The sequence below is a fragment of the Heliangelus exortis genome, chromosome 14 (assembly GCF_036169615.1).
Source record: "Heliangelus exortis chromosome 14, bHelExo1.hap1, whole genome shotgun sequence".
In the NCBI taxonomy this organism is placed as follows: domain Eukaryota; kingdom Metazoa; phylum Chordata; class Aves; order Apodiformes; family Trochilidae; genus Heliangelus; species Heliangelus exortis.
Genome location: NC_092435.1, coordinates 12540040 through 12567599, shown reverse-complemented (window position 1 = coordinate 12567599; position 27560 = coordinate 12540040). Strand labels below are relative to the sequence as shown.

Below are 27560 nucleotides of genomic sequence, written 5' to 3'. Positions count from 1 at the left end.
ACACACTGCCAGTCCATGTCCCAGTGAGGTCCATGCAGGTTCTTGGGGCAGGGAATTCTGCTGGGAAGCAAAGGCTGACTGGAATAAGTAGTTTTCCTTGAACTGTTTTCTGTGATAGAGCTCATTAGCAGTTTTGGATTATCATTTGAATATGAAGCATTATGTAAGTGTAGATGACTTTAGAATATTTCAAATATCATTTGAATAAATCTGTGTAGGTACAGTGTTATAAAACCAGAACACAGTGAGCAAGTAGTTGGGAAATAATTCGCTATTCTATATTTGGGTTACATTTTCTCTGCTTTATACTGCAGTTAAACCCCACTTTTTCATAACCATTCTTAAATTTTTCAAAACTAAAATCGTGACTTAAAAAGCAATAGTTGAAATCACCATGTTCCTAAGCAAAGCTTCAGTTCTGACTATTCACTATTTTCTGATGGAAAAGCACCTGAACCAAAACACTTCCTCTGCTCAGAGGCAAATGTTACAGAAAACAGTAGTCTTGACATAATTAGCTGTTGGCTTCCCATTAGTCTTAGCCTGTGCCCTGGATTCTAAAATAAATACAGGGCCTGAGCAAACTTACATAAGAGAGCAGCAAGCCAGCCTCCAGTACCAGAGGTGGTTGGGATTTGGGCAGCAGCTCCCAAGCATGTCACATCTTGCTTAAATGACAAGGCAAAAGGAGCAGCCCAAACATATGTAACTTTAAAAAGTTTTGGCAACACAAATGTATATGTAGGAACACAAATTTAGTAAACCAAGATATGGAATCACTCCTCTCACTGCTAGGTTTACAAATAAAACTATTCCCTGGATTTTTCTGGAAAATTAAGAACTTTGAAAATCCTATCAAACTTCTTGTCAAAGGATCTTCACTGAAAATAGTCCTTTCATCACCTCAGATACAGCTTAATTGCAGATAGGATTCCTGCTAGCCTGGTATTGTAAATAAAAAGGTATCCTGGTTTAGTTTTAAATCACAGAAACCTGTAAAGCAAGCAGGAATGCAGGAGAGGTACCAGAGGAGTGCAGGGCAGTGCTGTGAGCAAGACTCTCTGCCCATTATTCTTCCTGTGCTACTGCAAAGAGGGCAAAAGCAATGGATGCCCTCTAGAAAGGATGAGCTTGGGACAACTTCATTGCTGGGGTTTGGTTCCTTGTTGTGTGACTGCAGCATCTAGGATTTGTTCTTTATTCCTTCATATAAAGCACCTAAAAAAAGCAACTCAGGTGTAATGTCTGTTCACCACTGTAGTTCTTCCTTATGCAAGCCAATGAGTAAAGAACACAAAAATTTTAATTAGCAAACAACTCTCCACACAGACTTTGTTGGTACAACATAGTTATAAGTACATCTACAAACACATACAGGTTCTTTGGACTATGATTTTTTTAAAATATATTTTATATGACAACATGAACAAATCTGGAAAAAACCAAATTACTTCAACCTTATGTAGAGGTAGCTGAACAGTACTCTGTTCAGTGATATGAGAGTATAACTTAAGTTTCATTTCAAGTTCATTACAGTGCACAAAAGGATGTTTTACAAACAAATGGAATATACAAGTCCACAAAACTTTTTTTTTTTTATTTAAAATGGCTTGATAGATATATTTCTGGCACTCTTGTAACCACACAGCTTGATGGAATTAAATCAGACAAGTATATGGTGCCAAATTAAGACATCTTACACAGATAGTCTTTTGCTCCTCCTTTGTGTATTTCTCCCATTCCACACCAGGGAATTCTAGAAGCTATTACATTGGTTTTGCTACACTTCTGCTCTGTAAACCTTTGTTCTGCACATTGAATGTAAAGATTTAAAGGTGCATATGTTTATATTTATAAAATATATGGCTATGACTATTAAAAAGCTCAAGAATGGCAACAGAATACAGGCACTTCTATGTGAAAGTTACTTTAGACCTTATGAAACTCCAACATTAGTAAGCACTTCACATGATACCTGGATGAGGAACTCAATGTAATAGTTCAGGTTTTTTATTACTCACCATTTTAATCCTGTCTAAGCAGATTAGGTTTTTTTGTACCCAGACAATATTTATTTAGCAAAGTGTTTCAGTATAGTGACTTGCTGAAGCTACCATTTTTCTGTAGCTATAAGACTTTCAGTGATTTACTGGGCTTTGGAATAAACCCCAGATGCTAAACTATGTCTGTGCCAGTTACAAGTTAGATTGGGAAGCTGGCATTAAATGAGAACTAAGCTGGGGCTGAGAGCAGGGATTGAGTTTATCTGATGTAGGACTGGGGGAATGGGGAGCACTGCCCTAAGCATGTATAGTTCCATTGGGGTTTTATGCACAAAAACCTGTAGTTAATGTACATTTGTTTTTTAAATAAGAGTTTGTGAACATGTTCTCCATTCCTTAACACTGCATTTAAATGTAACTCCTGTCTGTCATTAACTTAAACACCAGCAAAACTTCAGCACCAAGTAGAAATCTTTAAAAGACCATCTAAAACAAAATTTTACAAAGCTCTTTCTCTACAGCACAGATTAAGCCAGACCTGCTACATCTAAATCCACATTAGTACTTTTTTTTTTTTTTTAAAGATTAAAATAATCTTTGGATTAAGAAATCCATGGTTCAGGTATTGTTAGTAAGTAGTCATACAGACAGAAAGATAGGCCAAGCAATAGGTCAGCCATCAGCATGGCAGCTGCTCTCTCTTATTGCTACATGGAAGATATCAGCACTTTACAAAAAAAAAAAAAAAGTAACCCAAGAACTTTCACATCTAAACACTGCATGATAATGGCCTATCACAGCATTTTATCATGGCATTTATAAAACTACTGAACTGCTCTCAACAACTGTGTCTGGTTGCATTATTTTTCCTGCTCAGTGAAGTCCTGCCTCAGGTTTACTTTCAGTCAAGTCCTGCTAGCCAAGCTATCAGCTATTTCCATGGAAACATTAACCCCCTGAAGTTACTGAGGGACACAAGGAGCATATAAGAGAAGGCAAAGTTATTTTCAGTTTCTTAACTCTGTCTATATTTGGGGATGAATAATTAGGATTACTTCCTAAAGAAAATTTCTGACTGCTTTTAATTAGAAACCCTATGGTGTACATGAACAGGGACTTGGAAAGGTGATCCAGCCAGCCTTGTTGTTTATTTTAATGTATTTTGTTAAACAGTTCTTTTAGATTAAAGTGACTTCAAATTATCAAAACTGTATCTTACAAATGCAAATCTAAAACTTAAAATAAGTCTCTGGAAATGTTTAGGATACTGGCCAGGAGACTGGTGCTTCCTCAGGTTTTAGTTTGATCTATTCTTGGTTCCCTCTCTGTTCCCATCATCTCCCCTCCCTGTTTTGTTTGTTTTTTTGGGTTTTGTTGTTTTTTAAAGGTGCACTGGTCACATTTGGAAATAATATTTCTACTGCTTTTAGTAATCCTAACTCAGTGATGTAGGGTCAATAGATAGGGACTTATTTGGAGGACTAGCAAGAAGGCAATGCTGAATTTACACCCTCCCATCAAAGATTGATCAATATTTCTGGCCACAAAGGAAAGGCAAGTTTGATTCACAATTTTCCTTTGTAACAGATGAGCAAGACTGGTTTATTGGACTGGGTTACATGTCTAGAAAAATGTGAGAAGCTGAATTAAAATACTCCCCCAATTACTGTTTTATTTGATTGATGCTGTTTCTATAATTAAAGTGGAGGTATTTTAAAATCTGTTCAGCTGTTTATTCATGCCCATAATAAATGCTGCCTTAACACCCTTGTTCTGATTAACAGAACTGAAAAAGGAAGCAATATTGTGGCATAACTGAGGATATTTTTTTGTTGTTTTTAAACCTCATTCCTGTAGTTTTACCCTCTCAGCTCACTGCAGGTAAAGACTACTCCTTGCCCAGGTTATCCTGGACAGGTTTGTATTCCCCAGCAAATCCATTTTATCAGTATTCTTTTTTTTTTTTTCTCCTCCTTATGGAATTTGCAGACTTTAACCATTAATCTAGGATGTGAGGGCATGGGGCAGTCCCAGACAAAGCTACTGTACTGGTATAGATGAACTCTTTTGATGTGTTTGAGTGGTTGTGCATATGCAGATCAGCTGTACCATTACATGCAGTAGGTCCAGGGTCCCCAGGCTGCAACAGATGCAATGGGCATTCATGATTTAGGGCATGGACACAAGTTTCTGCTTAGAAAATTCTGGCAGCTTTACTCAAGGCTGGTAGAAAAGACAATACCCACTTTTAAAATTAAAGGTTCCTTCCATGCCAGTTCAACAAAATGGGCATAATATGAGTATGTAGCATGCAGGAAAAAAAACCAATGAGGTCACTGAGAAAACAGTTTAAAATAGCTATATCAGTTCCTTTTCTCACAGATTAGTGTAAAAAAGTGACAGCTTTTTCCTGTGGGAGCACTATGTTATATGCAATAATACATAATGGTTTAAGGAAGAATTGCATTTAAATTGGCTTCACTTCCAAGAAGGAGAAATCACTTCATTAATTAATGACCTAAAGACAGATTCTACAGCAGGTTTCAGCCACCACACATTGTTACTGTTCAGGACAGGTATATATTTCTGTGCATTGGTTACAGAGAAGCACATGAAGTACCCCCTTATGGAAGAAGTGCAGCACTCCAGCAGCATGGGAATCAGCTGTAGCATTTCCAGAACAGCCCAATGCAAACACAGGATGCACATTCCATTTGCACCACATGCTTGGAACATGTTTGTCTTCCCTTCATTTCTTTGGTAACCTGATGGAAAAGTTCTAATGAATTTAACTTGAGGGGGAACAAAGGGAGTTTCATGGAAACTTAGCTGTATGAAAATTACTTTTAACTAATAAATGTTTCTGATTAAATGATTATGGAATAGCACATGGAAAACTGACATTCAATTCCACTGCATTTTTCCATAAAGGCATGGAATGGCAAAGAGTGCTATTCTGGATAACAGTAACAAAGAAATTTGTAGTATTTCATAACATTCTCAATTTGATCTATTTTTTTGCCACTGAAAAGGAAAACAGTAGCTTAGAATAAAAGGCCCAGTTCTGCCCACATTGAAATCTGTGAAAGTCCAAGTCAGATGGAAGCAAGATCAGTCCCAGAAAGTGATACAGTTGAGAGCAATAAAACCAGCAAAACAAGTATATGATTAAAAAAAATAAATAAATAATCAAACCCCAGGTACCTCCTATTCTCATTTCTGCCCTATTTTTACTAGCTAGCTAGAAGTAATCATGCTAAAATCCACTTGTTTTCCTTGAGTTAACTATTATTAGCAACACTACCCAATCTCTTGAGAGATGGAGTGGCTGGGTAGAGACTTGAAGCTAACAGAAACCTGAACACTGGGGTGAAATAAATAGAATTTATTACAACATATTCCTTCTCATGTGACACAAACCCTCATGTGATGCCCTCAGCATCCTAAAGTTCAAAATGACTCCCTTCTCCCCCCCCATGCACACACACCAAAGCCAATTTCCACCAAACAATTAAAGAAAACTGATCTTTAACAGCAACAAAAACTGATGTAAATGAAACACACACCTCTGTAGTAACCTACAATGAAATGATACCAGTACTTCCAGTTTTCTTTAGAAGACACTTTTTATATATTATGGCTCTTTCTTCACAGTTCTTTGCAGCCATTATCCATTTTTGAAAAAAAAAAAAAAAAAAAAAGTTCATATCTAAATTCAATTCCAAGTTATTCTCCGTCCTGTGAAAAATGAGGGGATAGATCCTTCTGTCACCACTGTGGCCAATTCCCAATTACATCAACCAATCAAGACTTCATTTTACCCAAGCACCTAAACACTCATGGTTGAAGTTAAGCATATGCTTGGCTGCTTTGGGATACCAGGAACCGAGCTGCAAGCATAGGATCAAGTTCCAATAACTGTGCTTGAATTAGCTCAGACATAATCTGAGTATTCAAAGACTTCATGGCAGGCTGTTTCAGAGGGAAAAAAATCCTTCTTAGGCTACAGTAGAACTGGGGATAAGTAGAAAAACATTCAAAGTATTTGAACACAAATATCTGAAAAATTATCAAAGCAGTTGCCTGTGCACTGCTAGAATTATCATTTTGTCCCGAGTCATAAATACAGGGTAAAAACACTATAAATAAATATAGCAGTTCACTTTCCTTTAGAGAATAAACACATAAATAATATACATTTTGAAACAAAAAAATCATAGTGCAAAAATAAATTATCAAACGGAAGTCGTGAACATTATTTTACACAATGCTATATAAAACCTGAACCATTTTGAATAAAAGACTGCAGTTCACTGAAATAATGCATTAACATTATTTCTGCTTCACATTAAACTGCACAGTTTATCCTTTATCCACTAAAAAATAAAAACAAAATAAATTAAAAAACCTCTTAAGAGTTTTAAAAGGTTTATGGCAAACAAGATCACTTTTTGTTCTATCACATTTGTTATTAATTTAGCAGTGCAGTGATTGAATAATCATCTCCGAGTTCCAAATGGAAACTATTGAAGTATCCATAAACATCCCTTGCTCTTTATAACTCATTTTCTTTGAAATTCAGGCTTGAAACATCCCGACACTCCAATCTGTAAGACATTATTGCAGTTAAATGAAGTTACAAGAGACAGTCTACAGTCAAGTACTGTGGGAGGCTTCACAGCTCCTCTCCTTCTCACCATCACCGTGATCTCGTACGTGACATGAAGGTAAGGACACGTCTGATGCCATTCAAGCGGTCTCTGAGGGATTTCATGGCAAGGAAAGGGAGCTGAGCTCTGTTCTCAAGTGGAAGGACAGCCAGGACCCACCAGCACCAGGCTGGCCCGTTAGGGTTCGACTGCAGCAAGAGGGAAAAAATACAAGTTAGAATCCACATGGAAGGTAAGGTCTCGTTTTTGAAGATTTCACTTGGAAATGGTGATTTGATAGCAAGCTAGCTAGGACATTTCAGTGGCTTGTAACTACAGGTCAGCTTGAAACAGAACAACCAAGTTGCACCCTTCTTGAAAATAGGATGTCAAAGGTATAAGAAATGCATTTGCTTCTAGCTACAGTTTACAGGTTGGGTCTTCTAGATTTTTTTTTTAAAGTGTATTTTGTTTCCAAGTTATTACTGAACCAATTCTTTGGGATTCCTGCCCCCCTTCTTCAGACTTCATGACACTACTTATTTTCTGCTGCTATACTCTGTTGCTTTACTATCCCCACCATTTGCAGTCCAACAAGAGAACCAAGTTTCCTCTTGTCTATTTTGTCTCAGTTATTTAATTGAGGGGAGTAGGCAAAAAGGCATTTAGTCTCCTGGGATTAATAAAGTCAGTTAAGCAGTCTCAGGAAGTTACTAACATTAAATCCAAGCTTTTTGTTGACAACTGTGCTACTACAGTTATGAACAACATAATTATGCTTCTAAGTTATGGCAACATAGCTTAAGATACTTGGCCTTTGCAGGATAAATGACAAGTATTCACATTTTCATCTTCAGACACGATGCCTTCCAGCTTATCAGCTACTCCTGCTATTTCTGTCTCTAAAAGTTACATAAGGCACTGATTCTGTGTACCTGTGGGTCAGGATCCTTGGCTGGCATTGGACCAAAATGACTGAGAATTCGACTCTTGAGTGCTTGCTTGAGGGAGTTAAACCACATGTATGCCTGATCATAGACAGAATCATGGAGAACAAGTAATGCAGCATATTCTTGTCCTTGCACCTGAAATGAGTCAAGAGAAGGGGAAGGTCACTGCTAATTCAGTCTGCATGTTGGGGAAGGGACAATATTAATTTTTAGGATTTTCTGCAGTGAGTGGAGAAAAGGAAAAAAAAAAAGAAAGAGAAGCATGCCAAGAGAGTTCTGGGAGTCCTAAAAGTTAGTTTGGATGCCCTCCCTTATTCTGCTCTCTGCCCTCCACCCCAATCTATCAAATCCTTCACTTTATTACCTTAAATTCTAAGCCAAAGGCACCCATTTGCTGAACAACTCTTTCCAGATTGCTATGTGAAAAAACCTTTACATTAGCATCCTACAACACAGAAGATTGTGCAAAACTTTTTAAAAAATTGATAGCAGGTCCTCATAGTAGACAATTTATCTCCCCATTGTATATCAAAAGCTCATACATCACCCAGAATACTCTGCCTACATATATACTTTTAAAATAAGAGTTAACATAAATAATTGATAATGTAGTGGACCCAATCCTGCTCCTTCTTACCTGAATAAGAGCTTTCTAATTGGGTGTCATGCAAAATGAGGCAAGTTGTTCCTCACCCCATTTGAAACTGCAGTTACTTCATCTATAAGAGTGTTCAGATACTGTCCTAATTTCTCTTAGTTTTGTCTTCAGCTAAAAACCTCTTGGTAAAATCTTCTCCAGTATATGGACAGTGTATCTGTATCTTGAGTTTCTATCATGTTTCTCATCTTTAATCAGAAGTAGTTAGTAAAATTTGTTTTACTAGAAACTATTCTACAAAAGATCTCACTGAAACTGCATGTGCTTGGAGTTTCACATGTAATACATGTTTAAATTAAATATTACTAAATTTACCTTCTGATCCTCAATGTATTCAATATCTGCTGTATTATAGCCATCCCTCTGGCTGTGCTCTATCACCTTAAATCTCCTCTTGCCAATGCTGTCTACAACAGAGCGACCATCAGCAAAGAATTCCACATTTCTTATCTCCAGAATGCAGCCATAATCTGCAAACCTATTGAAATCAGAACAAAAGCAAGTAAACAAGTCTTATTCTCTCCACCCTTAGTTCCACAGAACTGCCCTACAGCCAGGCCCTACCACAAAGGTATTTACCAGTGTCAGCTCATTTCTATTGTTCACAGTACTGACCTGCTGTAGTTCTAATTATTCCACAATTGTTTTCAAAACTATCAGGAAGATTCAGGCTGTCTAATCTGATTAACATTAACTGCATGTTTTGGAATACAGGGAACATCTCATGAAATTGAAAGTTACCAATCTTGGCAACACACTTTCTCCATAATCCTCCTGTGTTCAGTCAACTCGTACAGAAGAACAAGTGCAAATCAGAATATCAGATTTATGGAAGGGCTAAGAAGTCTATAATGAAAAAAGCTTCCCACAGTTTCAGCAGATTTTATTTTGGCCCTGTGTATTTTATGTACATCATATTTTTATGGTGTATTCATCCCCTGTAGGTATCACACCATAAAAAGAAGGGAGGGATACTAAATACACAGATGTCAAGGTCAAAATGCAGTCTGACTCTAAATGGTTCCATGTAAATGCTCAGCCTGCCTGTCCTTAGGAAGGACCTGTTGTACCTCTCTGGCCTCCAGTACAGTCACAACAGTGAAGCTATAACTGTACCCCAATAGCTTAGCTATTCTTTTCATAATAAAAAACCTAAACCCATCATACAGCACACCTTACCACCATTTCAATTTGATTTCTTGTGCCAAAGCATTCAAATTCCAACCAGTGGAAAATGCACTTCTTTTTCATATATGACGAGGTCTGGAGCTCAACATCATACAGCACACAGTAGCTACATGTGTTTCAGGAAAAATGGGCAGAACTTATTACTCAGAATCTAACTGCTCAAGAGACAAGCTTCAGTCTTCCCACTTTCTTCAACTGGCACGTTTAGGAAGAAACTTTCTCTACTGGAAAAGTGTGACAGATACCACAGCCATGAACCTTACTGCTCCCCTCCAGACTGAGTGGGCCACATCCCATGGTCCAAGCATGCTGCTCACTCACCCCTTTACAGGGTCACTGATGCACATCCCAAACTGCTTGGTGCCAGTCTCCATGCACCTTCGAATCATCAGGCGGTAACACGGCTCGAAGATGTGCAAAGGACATGGGACTGTAGGATAAGCCATTGTGCAGACAAATATGGGAACATTCTTATTCAGGCTGTAAGAAAGAAAGGAAAAAGCAGATAGGACATGTGGCAAGGCACAAAATAATTTTAAAGAAAGGGTTATTGCATAAAATGTAAGGTATCTTTAAATAGAAATCACAACATCTTCAACATGAAGTTCTTAATGAAGTAAAAGCTGAAATTATTTTCCCCTTAATTGACGAAATGTTGTTGGAAGTGATATCCCACTTACTAGCCCAAGAATTTTAGCTATGCTTTCTGGTTTTGCTAGTGAGAGCATTAATCCATCTCTTTTACTGCTTTTATTTATTTTCCTTAATCCCATTTCTTCCCTACCCAGTACATTCCAACCCCCAGCCTGTGAGACTACTTCCACCTATTGTCTTACTCTCTGGCTTTCATGGATATTTGTTTATACAGCAACCTTCTGGATTTCTTCTACATCTGTTTGCTGTTTAGTTCAGTCAGTGCCCAGTTTTGATGCTAACTGAAAGCAGTTTCACCTGTACCCTGTTCTCTCTGGAGTCACACAATACCAACAAACTCCTTTGTCATTATCTCAGCTCATGCTCCACAGTGGCAGGAGCCACTCACCAGCCAACAGCAGTAAGACTAAAGATTGAATTTTCCATAAAGGGATTACATACTTGGAAAGCTCTGCTATTTCCTCTTCATAAATCTTTCTTCTTTCAGTGAGTTCCTCTGGAAGATATCTAGCTATTAACTCCTCCATTAGTACTGTTTTACAGTATTTCCTCATGGCCAAGCACTGCAATAAGAACACATAAGCAGTTACAGATCACATCTAGCATTTCCAAGTGTATGGTGCCTATGCACAAGGAGATCAGCTGAATTTTCATCTATAGCAAATCAAATGCTCTTTTAAGCTAGCACTGTCACCAAAGAGTGGCAGAGAGAACTGTTCCCTATGTTAAGGGCATTATCTTGGAAAATCTGGGGAGTAAAAATAGCTACAGATTTTTTTAAGAACAGGTCTTGCCCTAAGGTATGAACAGAGGAGACTATCCATGCTTTGTAAGTCACACAGACCTTTAAAAGTCACATTCCTCTTAAGTTATGTAGTATTTCTCATGAGTTGGGAAATACCAAAGATTTCAGACAGTGATACTTGAATCTATCTTGTGCCTTTGAGTTTATGCTGAGAAAATCCAAATATCATTACCTCTGAGAGTCCTTCCTTGCACAGGGGACACTTTGGGTTGTGATCCAGGCATCTCTCAAGACATTTGAGACAGAAGGTGTGTCCACAAGGTGTAGTGACAGGTTCATAGAAGAGCCTGAATTGAAAAATCAAAAAAATCCAAAAAGACAACAATATCATTTACCAAAGTAAGAGAAAAAGCCATTACCAAAAAAAGCTGTATTCATTCTCTAATTTAACTACTGACTACTTCAGCAATAAAGCTGTCCCTTGCTTTTCATTTCTTCAATCAACTTCTGTGTTCATTCAGCTTGCAGACTTTCTTACTGCCACCTAACATGAAATGCAGCCCATGAACACTGACTTCAGTGAAGCTGAGAGGGGTATTGCCATTAACTTCCAACAAGGCAGGATTTAATTGTCCTCTGTGTGAGTGATAAATAGAAGCTGAATTGGATCATCTGACTTTTTCTAATGAAATCGAGCAATACTTACACAACTATTACTGTGGAAATCATGTGATTACTTGAGTACAGCTAAGCACAAAATAGCTATTTGCAGTCATAGCCCACATAAGTGGTTGCAATAAACTCTTATTGCCAACTCTATGTGGTCTTGGAAAGTAGTTTTGTTGAACTGACAGGTTTTAACTTTCAAATGATTGCTTTTCTGGAAGAAGAGTGACATTACCTTCATATTTCATCTGGAAAAATCTGTAAAGATAAGGCCAGATCTCCAAAGTATCATGGTAATTGATCTTTACTCATTTTAAGTACCTCTGTGACCCTTATTTTCATGTAAGGATTTTTTGTCTCTTATGATTACAAGATACTGCAAAGTGATGTCTCCTTGCCAGGAAGTACTGTAAGGTGATATGGATAATATGGAAAGCTTGGGCTTTTTAATAGAAAACATTCAGAACTAGAAATGAAGATGTTTGGCATACACTGTATTTTACAACATACTGTCTAAACATTTCAAGGTCTGAAATATTAATCTAACTATAATTTGAGTGCATTAAGTTTACTTTAAAATGCTAGTCCATCAAAACAGTACACTAAGTTCTATTATACATATGGAAATTATAAATCTAAACAGACATTTATTAGCATCTTTAACAAGATGAGTTTATTGAAGAACATAATTGGCTCTTAACAAGTCTGCTATAGCCCATTTATTACATGTCATTTGTTATTCAATTTATTGACATTTAAGCAAGGGAACATAATGCAAGTATAAAAAAAAAACCACACCTCTCTTAGTGCAACTTGATTGTGTAATTATAAACCCTTGTTAATTGTTTCACCAAGAGAACCCTCACTGCACTAAGGCTTTGAACTATGTAAAAGACTGAATTCCACCACGTGTGTCAGTAAGCACTGGTTTGTGTATGTAATTACTTAGCTGTGACTTATTTGCTCTGCAATGTTAGCACAAAGACAAGGAACTCCAGTTAAAATGCATGATTTTGCTTTAGTTCTCATGAAAGCCAGCAGCAGCCTTTTCCTGTTGACTCTAAGGGGATCTGGACCAAGCCTCATGAGCCACTATACAGCAAGATTTCTCATGACATCATTTTGAGTTACTGTAACAGCAGAAACTACATAATCACTTCTGCTGAGTAATGCTCCTTGATTTCTCAGCACTGTGTTGCTTTGACTATTAGTTTTTATTTTGTGCTTGCTGGAGTGAATGTAGATCAATGACAGCTTGGCCTCTCCATCAGACAACCAGGCTAATAACAGCTCCTGCAGTTAATTGTCAACAGGTCAGTAGGTTATTAGGTAATTAGTCCAAAGTATCTCAGGATCCTGATCCCCAAAATACTTCTGAGAAACATGGCAGGAAATAATTATAATCAATCTGCATGAACAGCAAGAACAAGACCTTGTGACAGCTTCCTTTAGCACAAGCCTTCATTGTTGTAGTGATGTTAACAAAGCCAACATCCTTCTGGATTACAAGACCTGTTTTTGGGATTGCAATTACCAGGTCAGCATCACCATCATCTGTACTGTAAGGGCACCAGCAAGCCTTGAGCCAATTCCTTCACAAGTGTATTGGAGTCTGGCTGTTTCGATTTAACAGAGGATGAGGAAGTGGGGCTAATTAATTTTATTAAAAACATCTGAAAAATTCTTTGTGGACACAATGATCCTAAACATGCAGACTCATTAAAACCAGCTAAGACTGTGTGGCTTCCTGTTAGAGGAAAGTTTTGCTCTTAGGAGTATCAAGTGCTTTAACAGCTGTATAAACTTTTGGAGCTGTAGGCAGAAAGAGGGAGAGGGGAGCAGATCTGATTTATTGCAAGCAGAAGTGAATCAAACAACACAGCAGTTGTTATCCCTAAGGTTTCAGTTTGTCTGAAATAAACTGAAGCCCCCTTCCCACCTCCAGATTTCTCAAAGCCCAGGCCTTCAGGAATAACCCACAAAAAGGCTGCTATTTAAGAATTTTAAATATAGTGCCAAAGTAATGCAAATATGCATTATTGATAAACCTGGGTAATTAAAGGTTAAACCTGAGCAACACTCACTGCAGAGGTCAAGACCCCTGTAAAACACCTTTCCAATAATTCCTTCTAAGTCAGTAGCAAAACCCCACATGGATATATTTGCAGACTTAATGTTTTTTTTTTTACAAAGCAAGTAGTAAAGCAGGTGTAGTTCACAAATCCTACTGCTTTTATCAAGTCATTGCCAACCTCAAGAGTAACTGTTGTTTAACTGGAAGAGGAGATCATGGAGTGATGATGCCCTTAGTTTACTCAGGAACACATCTCAAGACACAGGAGAATCATGCTCTTGTGTGCTTTGCATGGTCCTCCAGTTGCAAAAGCAGCCACATGGTATTTTTACTTACAAACTTGAAATATACATAGGATGTGCTTTGGCTCTTCAGCTATTTTGTGCTTATGCAACATCAATAGATGGCTCTACAAATTCCAAAGGACAAATTGATGTTTTTTTGTGCTGTGTGTGTCAGTGGTGGGCGTGTGTAAGTGCAGAGAGGAAATCTTTCAGTCACCTCCACTAACATGCTCAACCCTCATGGGACCTTATGTGCCCTTTACCAGCCAGCCACTAACTTAAGACCAAAACATTGCCCTTCATCATCAGTGTTCAGAACCAAAGATCTAGAAATGCATCACTGAAGTAACAATTGTAATAAAAAACAAATCTCAAGTCAGAGGGAAAAATACCAAGTAAGCTAGAAAATCTCTAGGTCCTAAATGGGAAGAGTTACAGCTTAAAACCTAAAGACATCCATAAGAAAAAAATGGATACCTCATACATAGAGAGCAGTCCAAATCTGATGGATCCACAAATTCAAATGGAGTATGTTGTCCAGTGCTATTTCCCTTAGTATCAACTGTATCTACCAATAACAAAAAAACATTACAATGTAATTGAACAGAACTAAACATAATAGTACCCCCTGTGTCTACAAGCAGCACCTGATATTTAAATGTGTATTGTGGATACTTCCAAGTTACTGAACCATTAGGCATCAGTGCAGTAATTGTTGTGCAAAGCATCAAATTCAGCCTTCCTCAGCTTCCCTCCCCTTCATTTTGGTGGCTTTATCCCCATTTACAGAGTGCTGAATTTAGCCTTGCATTAGCAAGTAATGTCAAAATGTTTTTTTAGCGTTGGAAGTCTAAGAAGAGGCAAATTATTCTGTCAGACCTTTGTAAATACATCCCACAGCATGAAAACCAGGCCAGATATAACAAAAATCATTTGAGAGTTGGTGCTCTTAAACTTTTTAACTGATCCACAAAATGCCAAGACCATACACAGCATTGATCTCCTTTAAAAGATTCAGAGCTCTGTCTTCTTAGCTCCATTTTTAGATTCAAGAGTAATTTGGACCCTCTTCCTCTATATTTTATAAAAGCAAAATTTTACATTGGTTACATGCCATGGAACTTATCCTATGTGTAACTGCACACACCTCTTTTCATCAGTTTGCAGGGGACCTCAGCATTTCGCATCTCCTCCGAGCAGCACTTCCTTTTCAGGAGGCTGCACTTCTCAGAAATGAGAAAGGCAGACTCTGGCATGGAGGTGAGCTTGTTCTCCTCCTCTGAGCAGTCCTTTTTGCTCTCTGTGATTTGTATGGATTTCTTCAAACAACCAGAAGAAGCTACATTTGGTTCCTCTTGAATGGGAAAACCCTTTTTCTGTTCCACATTTACCTGTGCAGAGAGAGGACTGACATTAAACCAATCTTCTGGCAGCTGGGTAAAGAAAAAAAACCAAACTGGTCACAAGTCTTTAATACTATAGATCACCAGGAAGGACTCTGTTAGTCAGCAAGCAACAGTTTGAGAATTGCTGTATCAAGACTTTAATGAAACAACAAAAAAAAAAGCAAACTGTTCCCCCCTACCCTGCCATGGCACTGAATATTTTCAACCCTTATATGTGGCTTTATAGCTTGGTCATGAAACTTGATTCAGGCAAAAATGTGGCTAGATCTCAAGTTAAATATATTGTCACTTAAACTATGGAAAATTGCATATAGTTGTATCATGGCATCAACTATCAAACAATGATTTTATTTTAAGGAAGCAGTATAAACATACAAAATTTAGAACAGAGGGATGCACAGAGCTTCCTTCAGTATGACAGATTTCTTTTGTAAAGTAAAAAACCATCAGTCTTTATCTCATTATGGCTACAGAGCAACCTGTGAGTAGCCATCACACAGGACATCACCAATCAACATGTCACACCAACTTCCCAGATTAACCTGAAAGAAACTGGATTGTGATCAGGAACTGTGCTGAGGTGCAACATGCAGAAAGATGAGTGAACTGTCCCTCAAATGATTTCATGAAAAGTTCATACAAAAGGATTTCTTTTCAGAATATCCTAATCACCTTTCCAGAAGGCAATGTCACTGTTCTTATCAGTCCCAAAAGGACTGCTTAAAACCCACCATTTTTGTTTGTAAGGACTAGTGAAGATTTCTTCTACATAATCAGTACATGCAAAACCTATCTTCAAGCTTAGGTTTCACTGAAGCAGCAGTGGTCCTTACAAACCCTTCCCTGGAAACCTCTACAGTCATTTACTAAACTATGGCTGTGAAACAAACTTCCATATATCTTACCTGGCTCTACAGTCACCTCTAAGCAGTGTACAACCTGAATGCAGGATGACTTTGTCACTGACATCATCAGTTACAGTTCAAGCTGAAAACCTAAATTTTAGCATTTCACAGCTTTTGAGGGTATCTGTCCAATCAGAGGCCCTTTCCCACTACCAACTGCTTGGAAGAGCTAAAGACAATTGGAGGAATAGTACCCACTCAATTCTGGCTTAAAACTTATCAGAACAACAACACAAGACTTTTTAATAGAAGTTAGATAAAGAGACTTCAGTAAGTCAACATGGCTTTGTCTAGTCTGAAACTCAGTAAAAAAATCTGAGAAAACAACCATGCTCCTGTCTCCCAGAGGTGAAAAGGAGAGAAGGCTTCACAATGTGAACATCAAACACACAACAAATTAAGAACCACACATCAGACTTGATCTTTACCTTGAGCAACCTTTGTAGGTTATGGCTGGTGCCTCCAGATCCCACTGAATTTAGGAGATTCCCCTTTAATCTAGAGTGATGTGACAACAGCTGCAGGATATCGGGTAAGTGTTCCTGAGCATTTCCCGGGATGAGTGAAAACAAACTAAGTAGAAGCTGTGATATAAAACAGAACACTTCACTGCTTAGTTCCTTCCTTGCAACCTCTAAATGAAAAAGCAAGTAAGGGAATAGCTGAAAAACATCCCTGATTTTGTTAAAACCATTTAAAGAGCCCTTTAGACTAAGGTAAGAACAAAAAGAAGTGCAAGAGCTAATGCAGTGTCAGCCAAACAGACAGCAAGAGACATTTTCAGTTACATAACCCCATGAAGTTATTAACCCTTCTCTGTGATGTGACACACAAATGCCTTCATCCTCTTGCCCTGCAGTGCAGAGCCCACCAAAAGTTACTCACTCCTTTCTTAAATATGTTTTTTGCTGCACATCAGAAGCTTTTGCTGAAGTTCACTAGTACAGAAAGCACTCATCTCACAGGCTTAATACTACTTCAGTAAAGAAAATGTCTCTGATATTGTAAACTATGGCTATTTTTAATTCACTTATGTGACAATACAAAAAAGAAAAATGTAGGCAGCAGAAAAATGCTATTAGAAAATAAGTGAACCTGTATCAAGTAACAGCTTGTAACCACTTGTATGGCATTGCTTATTGGATGAGTATTTAAAGAAAGAACCAGAGCCCAATCGAAGATTCACACTCCAAAACCTGATTTCCACATACAGCTGAGGTGATCCCCCTGATGCCTGAGGAAGCCACATAACAGCTCAGATTTCTTTTTAAATAAGGCAAGGATTCCACAGGATCACACAGAGCTAACATGGACAGTTAGCACAAGCAGATCATCACAGCTGCACCTGAAGAATTTGGTAAAACGTGGTATGTCATTGTTATGCAAACAGCTTTCCTTGGAAATGACCCAGTAGAATATTACATCATGGAGGAACTCTGTGTCTGATGAGTGCCTGAGTAATTCTTTGTCACCAGAAGCCTACTTTTTCTCAGAACCCCACTGTTCAGAAATTAGGTGTCTTGGATAAGGCCATTTGGAGTCTGAATTTGGAAATGAATCCGTTCCTGTTCTTCTTGCTCTAGTGCACAGGAAGGCTTCCAGCAGGACTATGAGAACAAATCATGACACAATGACTGTGAAAGACTGCAGGGAACCCAGTGGGGAAAAACACGACCAAACAAAAGCCCCTAATATTGGTGAAAGAACACTCACAGAAGATAGAAATCTCATCAGGAGATACAAATTTGGCTGCACTACAGCCACCCAGACTACAGTCTCTCAGTTATCCCCATGAACAGTGCTAGACTAAGAATTCTACTGTGTTTTTAGAAAGCCTTATGCATTACAGCACACAGAAACCTGAAAGTTTCCATCCTGCCAGGAGAAAAATGTGGATGCACTGCCATAAAAGAAAATTCAGCACAAGGAAAATAGAACTATTATATTTTATTACCATAAGCTATCACTGTAATGCTGAGCCTTTTAGCTATGACAACAAAAAATGGTCAAATGCCAAAACATTGATCACATAAGAAATCAAGAGATCTGGGGAGGTGTGCTGAAAAGAGCAGTCTTCACCAAAGCCATTTAGGAATCCACATTTAGGCTGCTACTGAAAAAGCTTCACTATAGATCGATTTTGTTGCTTATTTAGCATTAATTATTAGCAACCTTTACAGCTATTTTAAGCCAGCTCTTCCTCTGCTGGCTGCCTCCCTTCACACAGATACTCAGCAGCAGGACCAGCACTAAGAGGAGAGCTGCTGCTCCCAAGTGGAGTTTGAGGGGTGCTGCGAGTTGCCTTCTGCTATCAAAGCCCTGATACAACATCCAACAGCAACTCCCCCTCTTCCCTACTCTTCCATTGCTAATACATAACCAAGCTAGGAAACAGACCAGAAATCTGGCTATAAGGAACCACAACTATGGGTGGCAATTGTTAAAAATTCAGTTTTGCTTCAGATTTGCCAGCACAAATGTGTAACAGTTTCCACATATTGCCTGCCAAGTTCATTTTCTTGCTACCTCCCTATCTTCAAGTTAGCAAGGCACATAACTCAAGTTTGAACAACAGGCTTGATACATCTGTCTGTCCAGCTCTTTGTGTTAATAAAAGAGGGGATCAGAGGAAAAAGAATTATCCTCTAGGAATGGTCACTGAAAACAACGATTTAGAGAACTCACCTTTTGTGCTTCAGACTTGGCTGTCTTGTTCCCAGTATCTAGAGCAAGGCAGAATAAAAACTCTCTTAAAGCTTCTTCTGTTTTTCCCAGATTAGCTAATGCTTGTCCTTTCCTTAGGTGACCCTGCAAGGAAACACATCCATAGTTGCAGGTTTTACTCTTTTGCCATAACAATATGCAATGAAATAATGATGAAACTACAACAGATCTTTCTGGAGAAGACAAAGTCAGGCAGGAAGAATCACTGTAACCCTGTCTTATGCCTAGACACCACCACTCTCTGGGTTTTCAATCACAACGAAAAAAAACACCTCTTGCTGGCAGAACTGGGATATTCTCTAATTCAAGCTGATTCTGAGAGCACCTGACCCAAACTGATCTTGGAGAAATCTACCTCCCCTGCACTGACCTTCTAAAATAGTCATTACAGCCTTACAGATTTATGTAAGTACAGCATTCAGTTTTTACAGAGAGTTCATGAACTTGGTATTCATCCAGGTCAGAGACAACAGCATTAGCTCATTCTCTAGGATTATCACTCACTTCCTTCACCCCAGGAAGCTCAAGAATATCATTGTTAAATGTCTGTAATCCACAGGAGTCCAAGAAGCTACCCTCAGATTCAGCTGTCTGACCATTCTAACTATTTTCTATCCAGAGAACCATCAAAGCTTTAAAACAGTACAGCTGGAGTCAGAACTTACTTTCAACCAGTATGGCTGCAGTCTGCATGCTGTTTCAGCATCATGCAATGCATCTTCACAAGCTTTCAGAGTAGAGTTTATCTGGGACCGGTTGCTGTAGAGTAAGTGGTCATTTGGAGCTGTAGGAAATAGAAAAACTGTTTGATTGGAGTAGATGAAAACTCGGTTACATAAGCTTTATTCCTTGATTTTTAATTTTTTTTTTTTTTTCCTAAAACCACACATCAGTGCTTCCAAGTTGCAAACCCACAAAGTGCCCAGTCTCTAAATAACTATGTACTAACTGAAATCTAGAAACCTCTTTGGGCAACTCCAGACAAAATGTCAGCTACGTATTATATAACTGCAGGGAACATTGCATAAATAAACGCTGAGACTCTCGCACAACAAATTACCAGCTCCCACGGAGGCTGAAAGAAACGCGCAGGAGACATTCAAGGTGGCAAGAAGCCGTAGTGTGGGGAGGAGTTTCAGAGCCTTTCTGTATCAAAAGTTTCTGAGTGGTACATAAGGACCTTTCCGTGCTCAAAGCAGGGAAACCAGCGGCAGCTACAGGAACGGGTAACCCGACAGCAGCGCGGAAAAGTCATCTCGCACCGCGTACGGTAGCGCCGGGACCCGCCGTGCGCGGAACGGAGGCTGCGTGGTTTTGTTTGGAGCAGCCCCGCGTTTCAAACACAACTCTTCCCGCTGACACTTTCTCTCTTGCCTCTCCTTCCCCCGACTGCCCGCAGCGCCGGCTGCTGCCTCTCACCCTCGCTTACAACGATCGCATCCGAAGTTTCCCCGCACGCCGCCGCGGGCGCTCACAGAGCGCGGGTGGGACCTGCCCGGCCCCGCCGCTGCCCCACGCCGGTAGCCAGGGTGGCTCCGCCGCCCGCCGGGAATCGTTTCCCCCCCCCATCCCCCCGGGAGCGGCGCGGTGCCCCCGGGCAGTCCCGCCGGTTACACAACGGCGCCGGCGGGGGGGCGGAGGGGAGGCCGGGCCGCAGGCTCCGGCTTACGCAACCGCTGCTCTCCTGACCCAGTTTCACCGCCGGCCCAAGAGCCCCCACCCCTCCTCAGGGCTCCCCTCGGGCTCCTCCGCGGGGAGCCGGCGGCTGCGCTGCCCCGGGGGCTGCTCCCGGCCCGTCCCGGCGAGCCCCGGCCGGTGGAAACTTCCCTGCCTCCCTCCCTCCCTCCGCGGCGGCCGGGAAGGGGGAGCCGTTACCTAGGCTGACCGCTTCGTTGTACTTCTGCAGGGCGGCTTGAAGCTTCTTCTCCTTGTACAAGAGGTTCCCTTCGTGCCTGAGCTGCGAAGCCTTCACTTGGCCCGGGAACCACTTGGCCAGCAGGTTGCTGAGGATGACATTGACCCGCAGGAGCTGCCCGCCCGCCGCACCGCCCTCCTCCTTGCACAGGACGCAGCGGGACCCGGCCGCCCGGTCCCTCTCCAGGCACTTTTTGCAGAACGTGTGTCCGCAAGGCAAGGAAACGGGCTCGAAGAGGAAGCCCTGGCATTTGCGGCACCTGAAGACGTCCCACTCGCGGGGCTGCTGGGGGGGGCCGCTCCCGGCGGCGGGCAGCCCCTCTTTCATCCGGACGCTCTGAGCCAGGCACTCCACCAGCTTCTCCAGCTGCTCGGCCCGCAGCTGCTGGTGGCGGGACGCCAGCTGGTAGAGCGGCAGCGCTTCGTGCAGCCGCCCGCCGTAGGCCAGCGCGTCGGCCCGCCGGAGCAGCACCTGCCACTCGGGCCCCAGGCCGCCGCCCGACAGCTCCAAGTTCTGCGCCTGCAGAGCCCCGGCCGCCAGCTGCAGCACCAGCTGGGACTCCGGGCGCTGCTGCTGTTGCTGCTGCTGCGGGGGGGGCAGGTGTGAGCCCATGGCGGCGGGCAGCCCCTCTCTAGCAGGGCGGGCGGAGGGGAGCGCCGGGACGCGGCGGCAGCTGAGGGGGCGCGGGTGCGGCACGGCCCCACCGGCCCATGCTGCTGCCGCCCCGCGCCGCCAGCGCCCCGCGCCGCCGCCGCTTATATAAAGGCGGGCACGTGACGCCAGGCGGCGGTGCCGATTGGTCAGCGCCCGCAGGTTGTTACAAAACCAGGCGGTTTTGTAACGCGCCGGCAGCCGCCCCGGCCCGCTGAGGGGGGACCGCCCGCCGGACCCCTTCCACCCCGACCCGCCGAGGAGCCCCGCCGACCCAGGTGGGATCCCAACCCAGATTTGTTGGGGAAGCCGCGGTGGGTTGTCCGAGCCCGGCCCGGGGCGAAGGGGCTGTGTGAACGAAGGGGCTATGTGAGGGGCGGGCAGGCCGCGCCCGGCCGGTGTGAGAGTCCCGTCGGGCGGGAAAACGGCTCCGCCTCAGCACCGCCCGCAGCCGCTGTCCGCCTGGGTAGGGCTGACCGGCACTCGCCTCCTCCTGACCGAACCGGGCCGGGCTTTGCCGCGGGGCTGGGATGAGCCGGGCACCCGGTTACACGGGACTTGAAGTGAAGTTTGGCGGGTCTGGAGTGAGACCGCGGTGAGAAAACGAACGGTGTCCTGGGTCTGGTGTTCTGGCACCTCCCGTAATAGAAAAGAAACGGCAGTTCACAGGGATTTGGGAAAAGCAGGGTGCCCTTTCCTGCTAGAACCGGAGTTTTAAAGGCAGTAGTTACACTGTTGATCACTCTCTTTAAGGCAATCTACGCAGTAGTGAAGCTATTTTAGTGTCGGGTTGTGATGCTTTTAGGACAAGTAAGCAGAACATTAGAAGGAAAATGTCATGTTTGTTTTGTCATGCGGTGTGGCTTAGTGCATAGATCCACCTGTCTGTGCCAGGTTCTAGATAAAAAAAAACATATATATGCCTTATGATCTATTTCTGTTTTGTTTAAGACCAGCAGTACTGACCACTTCTACCTGCGTATTGCCACCAATTTTTGTTACATGAAAGGATTGCACTAGTTGTGTAACTCTGGGTGCTAAAAGTAGCCTATGGAGAAGACAACCTGTGCTACCATAAAACAGGAGCAGTTGTTTTAAAAGACGTGTGGGGTTTTTTTGCTTGCAGTTTTACATAGATGTGCAGTTACAGTTTCTAGAAATGTCGATGATATATATGCATACATTGCCAAACACTAAAAAAAAAAAAAAAAAAAAGATGCTTTTCACACTGGCTTAGAATCCACTGCAAAAACTGAAATTTCTGAGGATAAGGATATCCCATTGCTGATACTGTTGGCCCCCACATGAAGCTCAAGAGAGGGGATGAAGGAATTAAGTTCCCATTTCTTACTTACACAAGTGGACTGGACTTCCCAGCTTAGACTGTGTAAGCTAAGCAGGTATTAAGGGACAAGCCCTGACTAGGGGGTTTGAATGGACAGGACAAAAGATGGAAGAAAGGAGAAGTAATCTGACTTCTGTGGGATCTTGTTTAGAGAGGATACTTGAGAAAGTTCAGATGAACTTAGATTTAAAGTGAAAAAACTAAGTTAAAGCCAGTTAAATTCTGGATCTTAACTCTTAATGATGCACACTTGAAATTAATAACAAGGTCTGATTTTGTGATTTTTATGTGTCCATGGGTAGGGAATCCTTAAGTTCATACAGAAAGTCAGGTATCTACCTGGAAACAGAAGACAGCCATCAGACTCTTCAATTGTCTTTGATTGCTCTGATGCTGAGCCCTGCCTCTAGGGCTCCTGAATCTATAAAAATAAATAAATAAACAGAAAAAAAGAGAAAAGGGCAACATCTAACTATTGTTCCCAGGAAAGTCCTTTAATTAGAAAAAGATTGAGTAACTGTTGGTTTCAGTAATTCTTTCTGCCATCATTTAAGCCAGATAATAATCTCATGTATAGCACAACCTGCCATCAGATAATTCAAAGAAAGGTAGGGCAACTGAAGCACTTAAAATTTCAGTTAAGCAATCCTTCAGAACAGTTAAAATAGTGTTTGCTAACAGAGACTTCTTGTTTTTCAAAGCTGCAGGCAAGAAAAAGTCATACTATAAGAGAACAAGAGAAACAAAAAGAAAAAAGCAAAATGCTTTCTTGTGCTTTTGAGGTCGGCAGTTGTCTCTATTGCAAAACTATAGTCTCAGCAACCCCTCAGTGTGTTATTTTATAACCATTGTCCTGAAAACCACTATGAGTCAAAGCCTATTCAAGCGAGGGAAAGTGACATAACCACTGGTTACCAGTAGCAATGCAGTGACAAGCTCTCTATCAGGGATACGCCACCTGTATTTACATAGTTACATAGCAGGCACTTAAAGAGATAAGGCAGGGTCTAAAGGGAGGGTTTCTAGCAGCACATGAATTCAAGAGACAGGGAATGGAAATGGATTATCATAGAAAATGTAATCAGCATTTGTGCTCTGAAGGGAATTTCCAGTTTCTGTTTACAATGTATGAAAGCATCTGCAGGGGTAGCTGACAGTCTGAGTGCTTGGGACACAAATGAGTCTCAAAAAAGCATTGTGAAATGTCCTTCTGGGAATTCTCTTACACCAGCAGGGATGTTGCTGAAGCATTTCAAGAGAAAAGGGCAGCTGTGCTTATGTGCTGCTCCCATGGTGGAAGCTGTACCCTGATGAGTGTTCAGAACAGAAGCTGTGCTCTTAGGAGTCCTGGCATTGTCCAAAGACAGAAAACAGTTAAGAACTTATCATGGATGGCCTATGAGCAACAGCTCTGTGACTTTTTGGGAGAGAAACCAGATGGCTCTGGCTCTGCTAGTTCCTGGTACGTGTGGTGTTTGGTAAATGTTAGTACTTTGTGGGGTGTGACAAATACAGAGGGAGCAGTACAGTCACTAATGGCAAAATATTTAAAAGCCAGGAAACTAATTTACTGTTCTCTAGAAGTCAAACAACTACAATATATTTGTTTCTGACAGGAGGCCTGGCTGTGCAAAGGCTGTTTTAGGAAAAAACAGTAGATTGAATGTGTGTGCTCAATCTAGATATGCTGGGGTTTTTTTATATATAACATCCTGAAATTATGGCATTTTCATACATTTGTACATAAATTCATGGATTTGGAGCAACAGTGGGTGATGAGGAATAATTGATTAGAAAGGAAAAAAAATAAAAAAAGAAAAAACAAGGAAAAAAGCAACCCTCTACCTACCTGCATTGCTCATGAGCTCGAGAACTGATTTATCCTTCACTTAAACAGATGAAAGTAGAGCTAGGAGGTGAGTCACTGCAAAAAGCACATCTCCCTTGTATGATTTTTCTACAAAGGGAGATTTGATTTCTTCCTCTTAATGACAATGAGCACAATACTGATCTTCTTCCAGCAGTTAATGGCTGGCATAACAGACAGTCTGAGAGCATTCTTCAGCCTTCTTCCAGAGCTATAATCTGCATTGCACTTTTGAGGTGACAAAAACAACCAACAAACAAACCTGTTTCTTTCTCTCAAACACAACTAACCCAAGTGTGAAATTCCAACCTACTGGTCATGCTGACAAAGCTCCTTCTCTACTGGAAGCAGGGATGTGAAAAGTCACTGAATAAATACAGCCACAGATGGCTTTTTATTTTCAAGTGCTCTGCACACACTGTGATAGTCCATGGGCAAGAACAGATTTGGACTGGTGGCTTATGGAGTTGAGCCAATTTAAAAAAAAAAAAAACAAAAAACCAAGAGGGAGGTCTGACCATTACATCGGGAAGCTGCAGTAACTTAAGAGATCAGAACATGAAGACCTCTGAGTTCTTCTGTGTGATTTTTCTAATGAATCTCTGGATGATTTTTGGCAACTATCTTGGACTCTCCCTTTGCATCCTGTCTACTGTGACTAAGCCTGCATGCAACGGGCATCTCTGCTACTATAAACATGATTTATATTGGAAAACAACTTGAAGTTCTATTTTAAATATGTTTTGACCCACTAATCTTGGAAGAAAAGGCATAATGTTCTATATTATTTCAGGAAGTGAATTAAAAGACAGAATGGAAAAATTTATGTTCATATGCCATGATTAGGAACTCTCTAGAATGAAGACATTCACAAATACATCAGCCATTTTAAATAAAGACATGGCACCATCAAACAGAGAAAGCAGCTGTGTCACTGCAGTTTGTTTTTCAGGGAAAACTACCAATAGACCTGTGAAAAGTCCTTATTACCTGTTGGTCTATGAACAGTGTGTAATCAGGAAAAAACAAGTGCCTTTCCCATGCAAACCTCCCAAATTCCTAATTGATGGCTGACGAGTGCCCAGCCTGACAAGACCTGGGGACAGCCAAAGTGATCAGTCCAGTCACAGATCTTTCACCATGTGATACTCAAAGAGGGATTCACAGTTTGTCCTTGAAGAGTAATCAGATGTAGACCGAGGAGGATAAAATAATTTCTGGTCAGACTTACACAGATTCTTAGGTTACTTTTGTTCTGTATTAGAATGAGAGGCATACAAGTTAGAAACTGAGTGGAATTCAAAATATAGAATATTTTTATTGTGAAGTAGAAAGATATTTCCATGCTGAACAAATACTTAACTAATTCACCATCAAGTTCTGAGAAAACTAAGATCAATTTGAAGGCTCACATTTTATCAAAACTGAGGAACTATCCACTAGCCACCCCTAACTAGCTGTTTTGGTGGCAATAGCTAAGCTGTGAGAAGGAAAGCCCAAATTACTTCTTTTAAGTACAGAAGTACTTTTAAGTACAGAAGAACAGAAGTCCCATGTTTAAGTGCTCCTCAATGTGCCTGGTAAACCTCCAGTGACAGTAAACTCCTGCTTTATGTGTGGCAAGACAAACTTGAGTCTAAGAGGTCCATCAGTCCTTGCAAAAGGAAGCCTTTCCATTGCTGGAGATGGGCAGCTACTGTTACAGAACAACTGGATTAATATACTCTCTAGAAGGTAAATATATTTATGGATTCTTCTGCTCTGACCAGTAGAAAATTACTTCTCAGATGTCTCCAGCAATAGGTCATTTTACAGGCAGTGCTGTGGTCTGAAAAACTTCACTTATGGTCTCAGTTTAAATAACTTTCTAGTTCAAAACCATGTAAACCTCAGTGTTCAGAAAGGAAAGGTTATAGCAAGAAATAGAAGAATGCATGCTTTGTTTCACAGCTTGTGATAATACAATCCCAGGAAGAAGATGAGCAAGCTTTACAAAGTGAAACCAGAAAGAAAACATCACATGAATGCAATCTACAGTCCACCTGAAGTTACAGGAGCTATTTCCTCTTCATAAGCTTTGGTGTGACCTGAACACCAGAGCAGTTAGGAAGCAGTGTGGATCAAATCTGGAAATTATAGATGAGCAGCCTACAAGGCAAATGAAACATGCAGCTATTGAACAGGTTGAAATCATGGCTGAAAGGTTCATTTGAAACTACAGGACACTTTCTTGCCTGGGCTTTAAAAGCTTTCTGGACCACATTTGTTTAGCTGTCTTTACGTTGGTAGGAACTGCTGTCAAAGAGGTCTCCTCTTATTAAGTATGACAAGCAAATCTCTTTATGCATGTTGTGAGTCTTAAAATCCAAGAGCTAAGTCATCCTTTCCTTTCCTACACAGACATCTGTGGGAGTGCAAAAGGCCTCCTGAATCAACAATTTATTTTCAGATTTCTGCAGGGAGTGAGGGAGATAAGGGCAAGTTCTACAATCACAAAAATTAAGGAAGTACAGGTGGTACTACTGAGGTGGAAACTCTGAAAGCAGTTACAGTCAGCCAATGCTTAACAATGGCAGTGGCAGATGGTTTCTAAACTACCTCTGACAGCCAGATAAATCCTGTAGTTCTAGGGTCCACAGCCTGTCCTGGGTTTGGGCCATTGCTCACAGCTTCCTGGTCTAGTTGCTGCTGGGGGAAAACTCATTCAGGCAATGACAAGAATGTGGCCCTTCTTGGCAAAACCCTTGGGAAATACTTGTGGTCCCATGGCATTTAAATGAGACTTAAAACACATGCTTCAATTTAAGGGAGTTCTTCCAAGGTTTATTCATGAACCAAAGGAGTAACTTAGAACCTAACATTTCAGTTGGAAGGAA

General features: G+C 41.0%; 1 protein-coding gene across 5 annotated transcripts; it reads right to left on the bottom strand.

Moving 5' to 3' along the window:
• Nucleotides 1-1285: 1285 nt before the first annotated feature.
• LONRF3 (LON peptidase N-terminal domain and ring finger 3) lies at nucleotides 1286-21433 on the bottom strand. 5 transcript variants are annotated; one of them, XM_071758077.1, is made up of 13 exons: nucleotides 20782-21433; nucleotides 19572-19690; nucleotides 18868-18990; nucleotides 16611-16766; nucleotides 15019-15262; nucleotides 14349-14439; nucleotides 11080-11194; nucleotides 10544-10665; nucleotides 9770-9928; nucleotides 8576-8738; nucleotides 7588-7737; nucleotides 6701-6861; nucleotides 1286-6610 (listed from the first exon to the last, which is right to left on the bottom strand). In XM_071758077.1, the coding sequence occupies exons 1-12, from the start codon at nucleotides 21431-21433 to the stop codon at nucleotides 6703-6705; spliced, it is 2253 nt and encodes a 750-aa protein (XP_071614178.1). In that variant the 3' UTR covers nucleotides 1286-6610; nucleotides 6701-6702. The 5 variants fall into 5 exon arrangements, 4 of the variants coding, with proteins under 4 accessions (XP_071614178.1, XP_071614179.1, XP_071614181.1 ...); XR_011728747.1 differs by lacking the exon at nucleotides 8576-8738; XM_071758078.1 differs by having other exon boundaries at nucleotides 1286-6861; nucleotides 14349-14433.
• Nucleotides 21434-27560: the final 6127 nt, after the last annotated feature.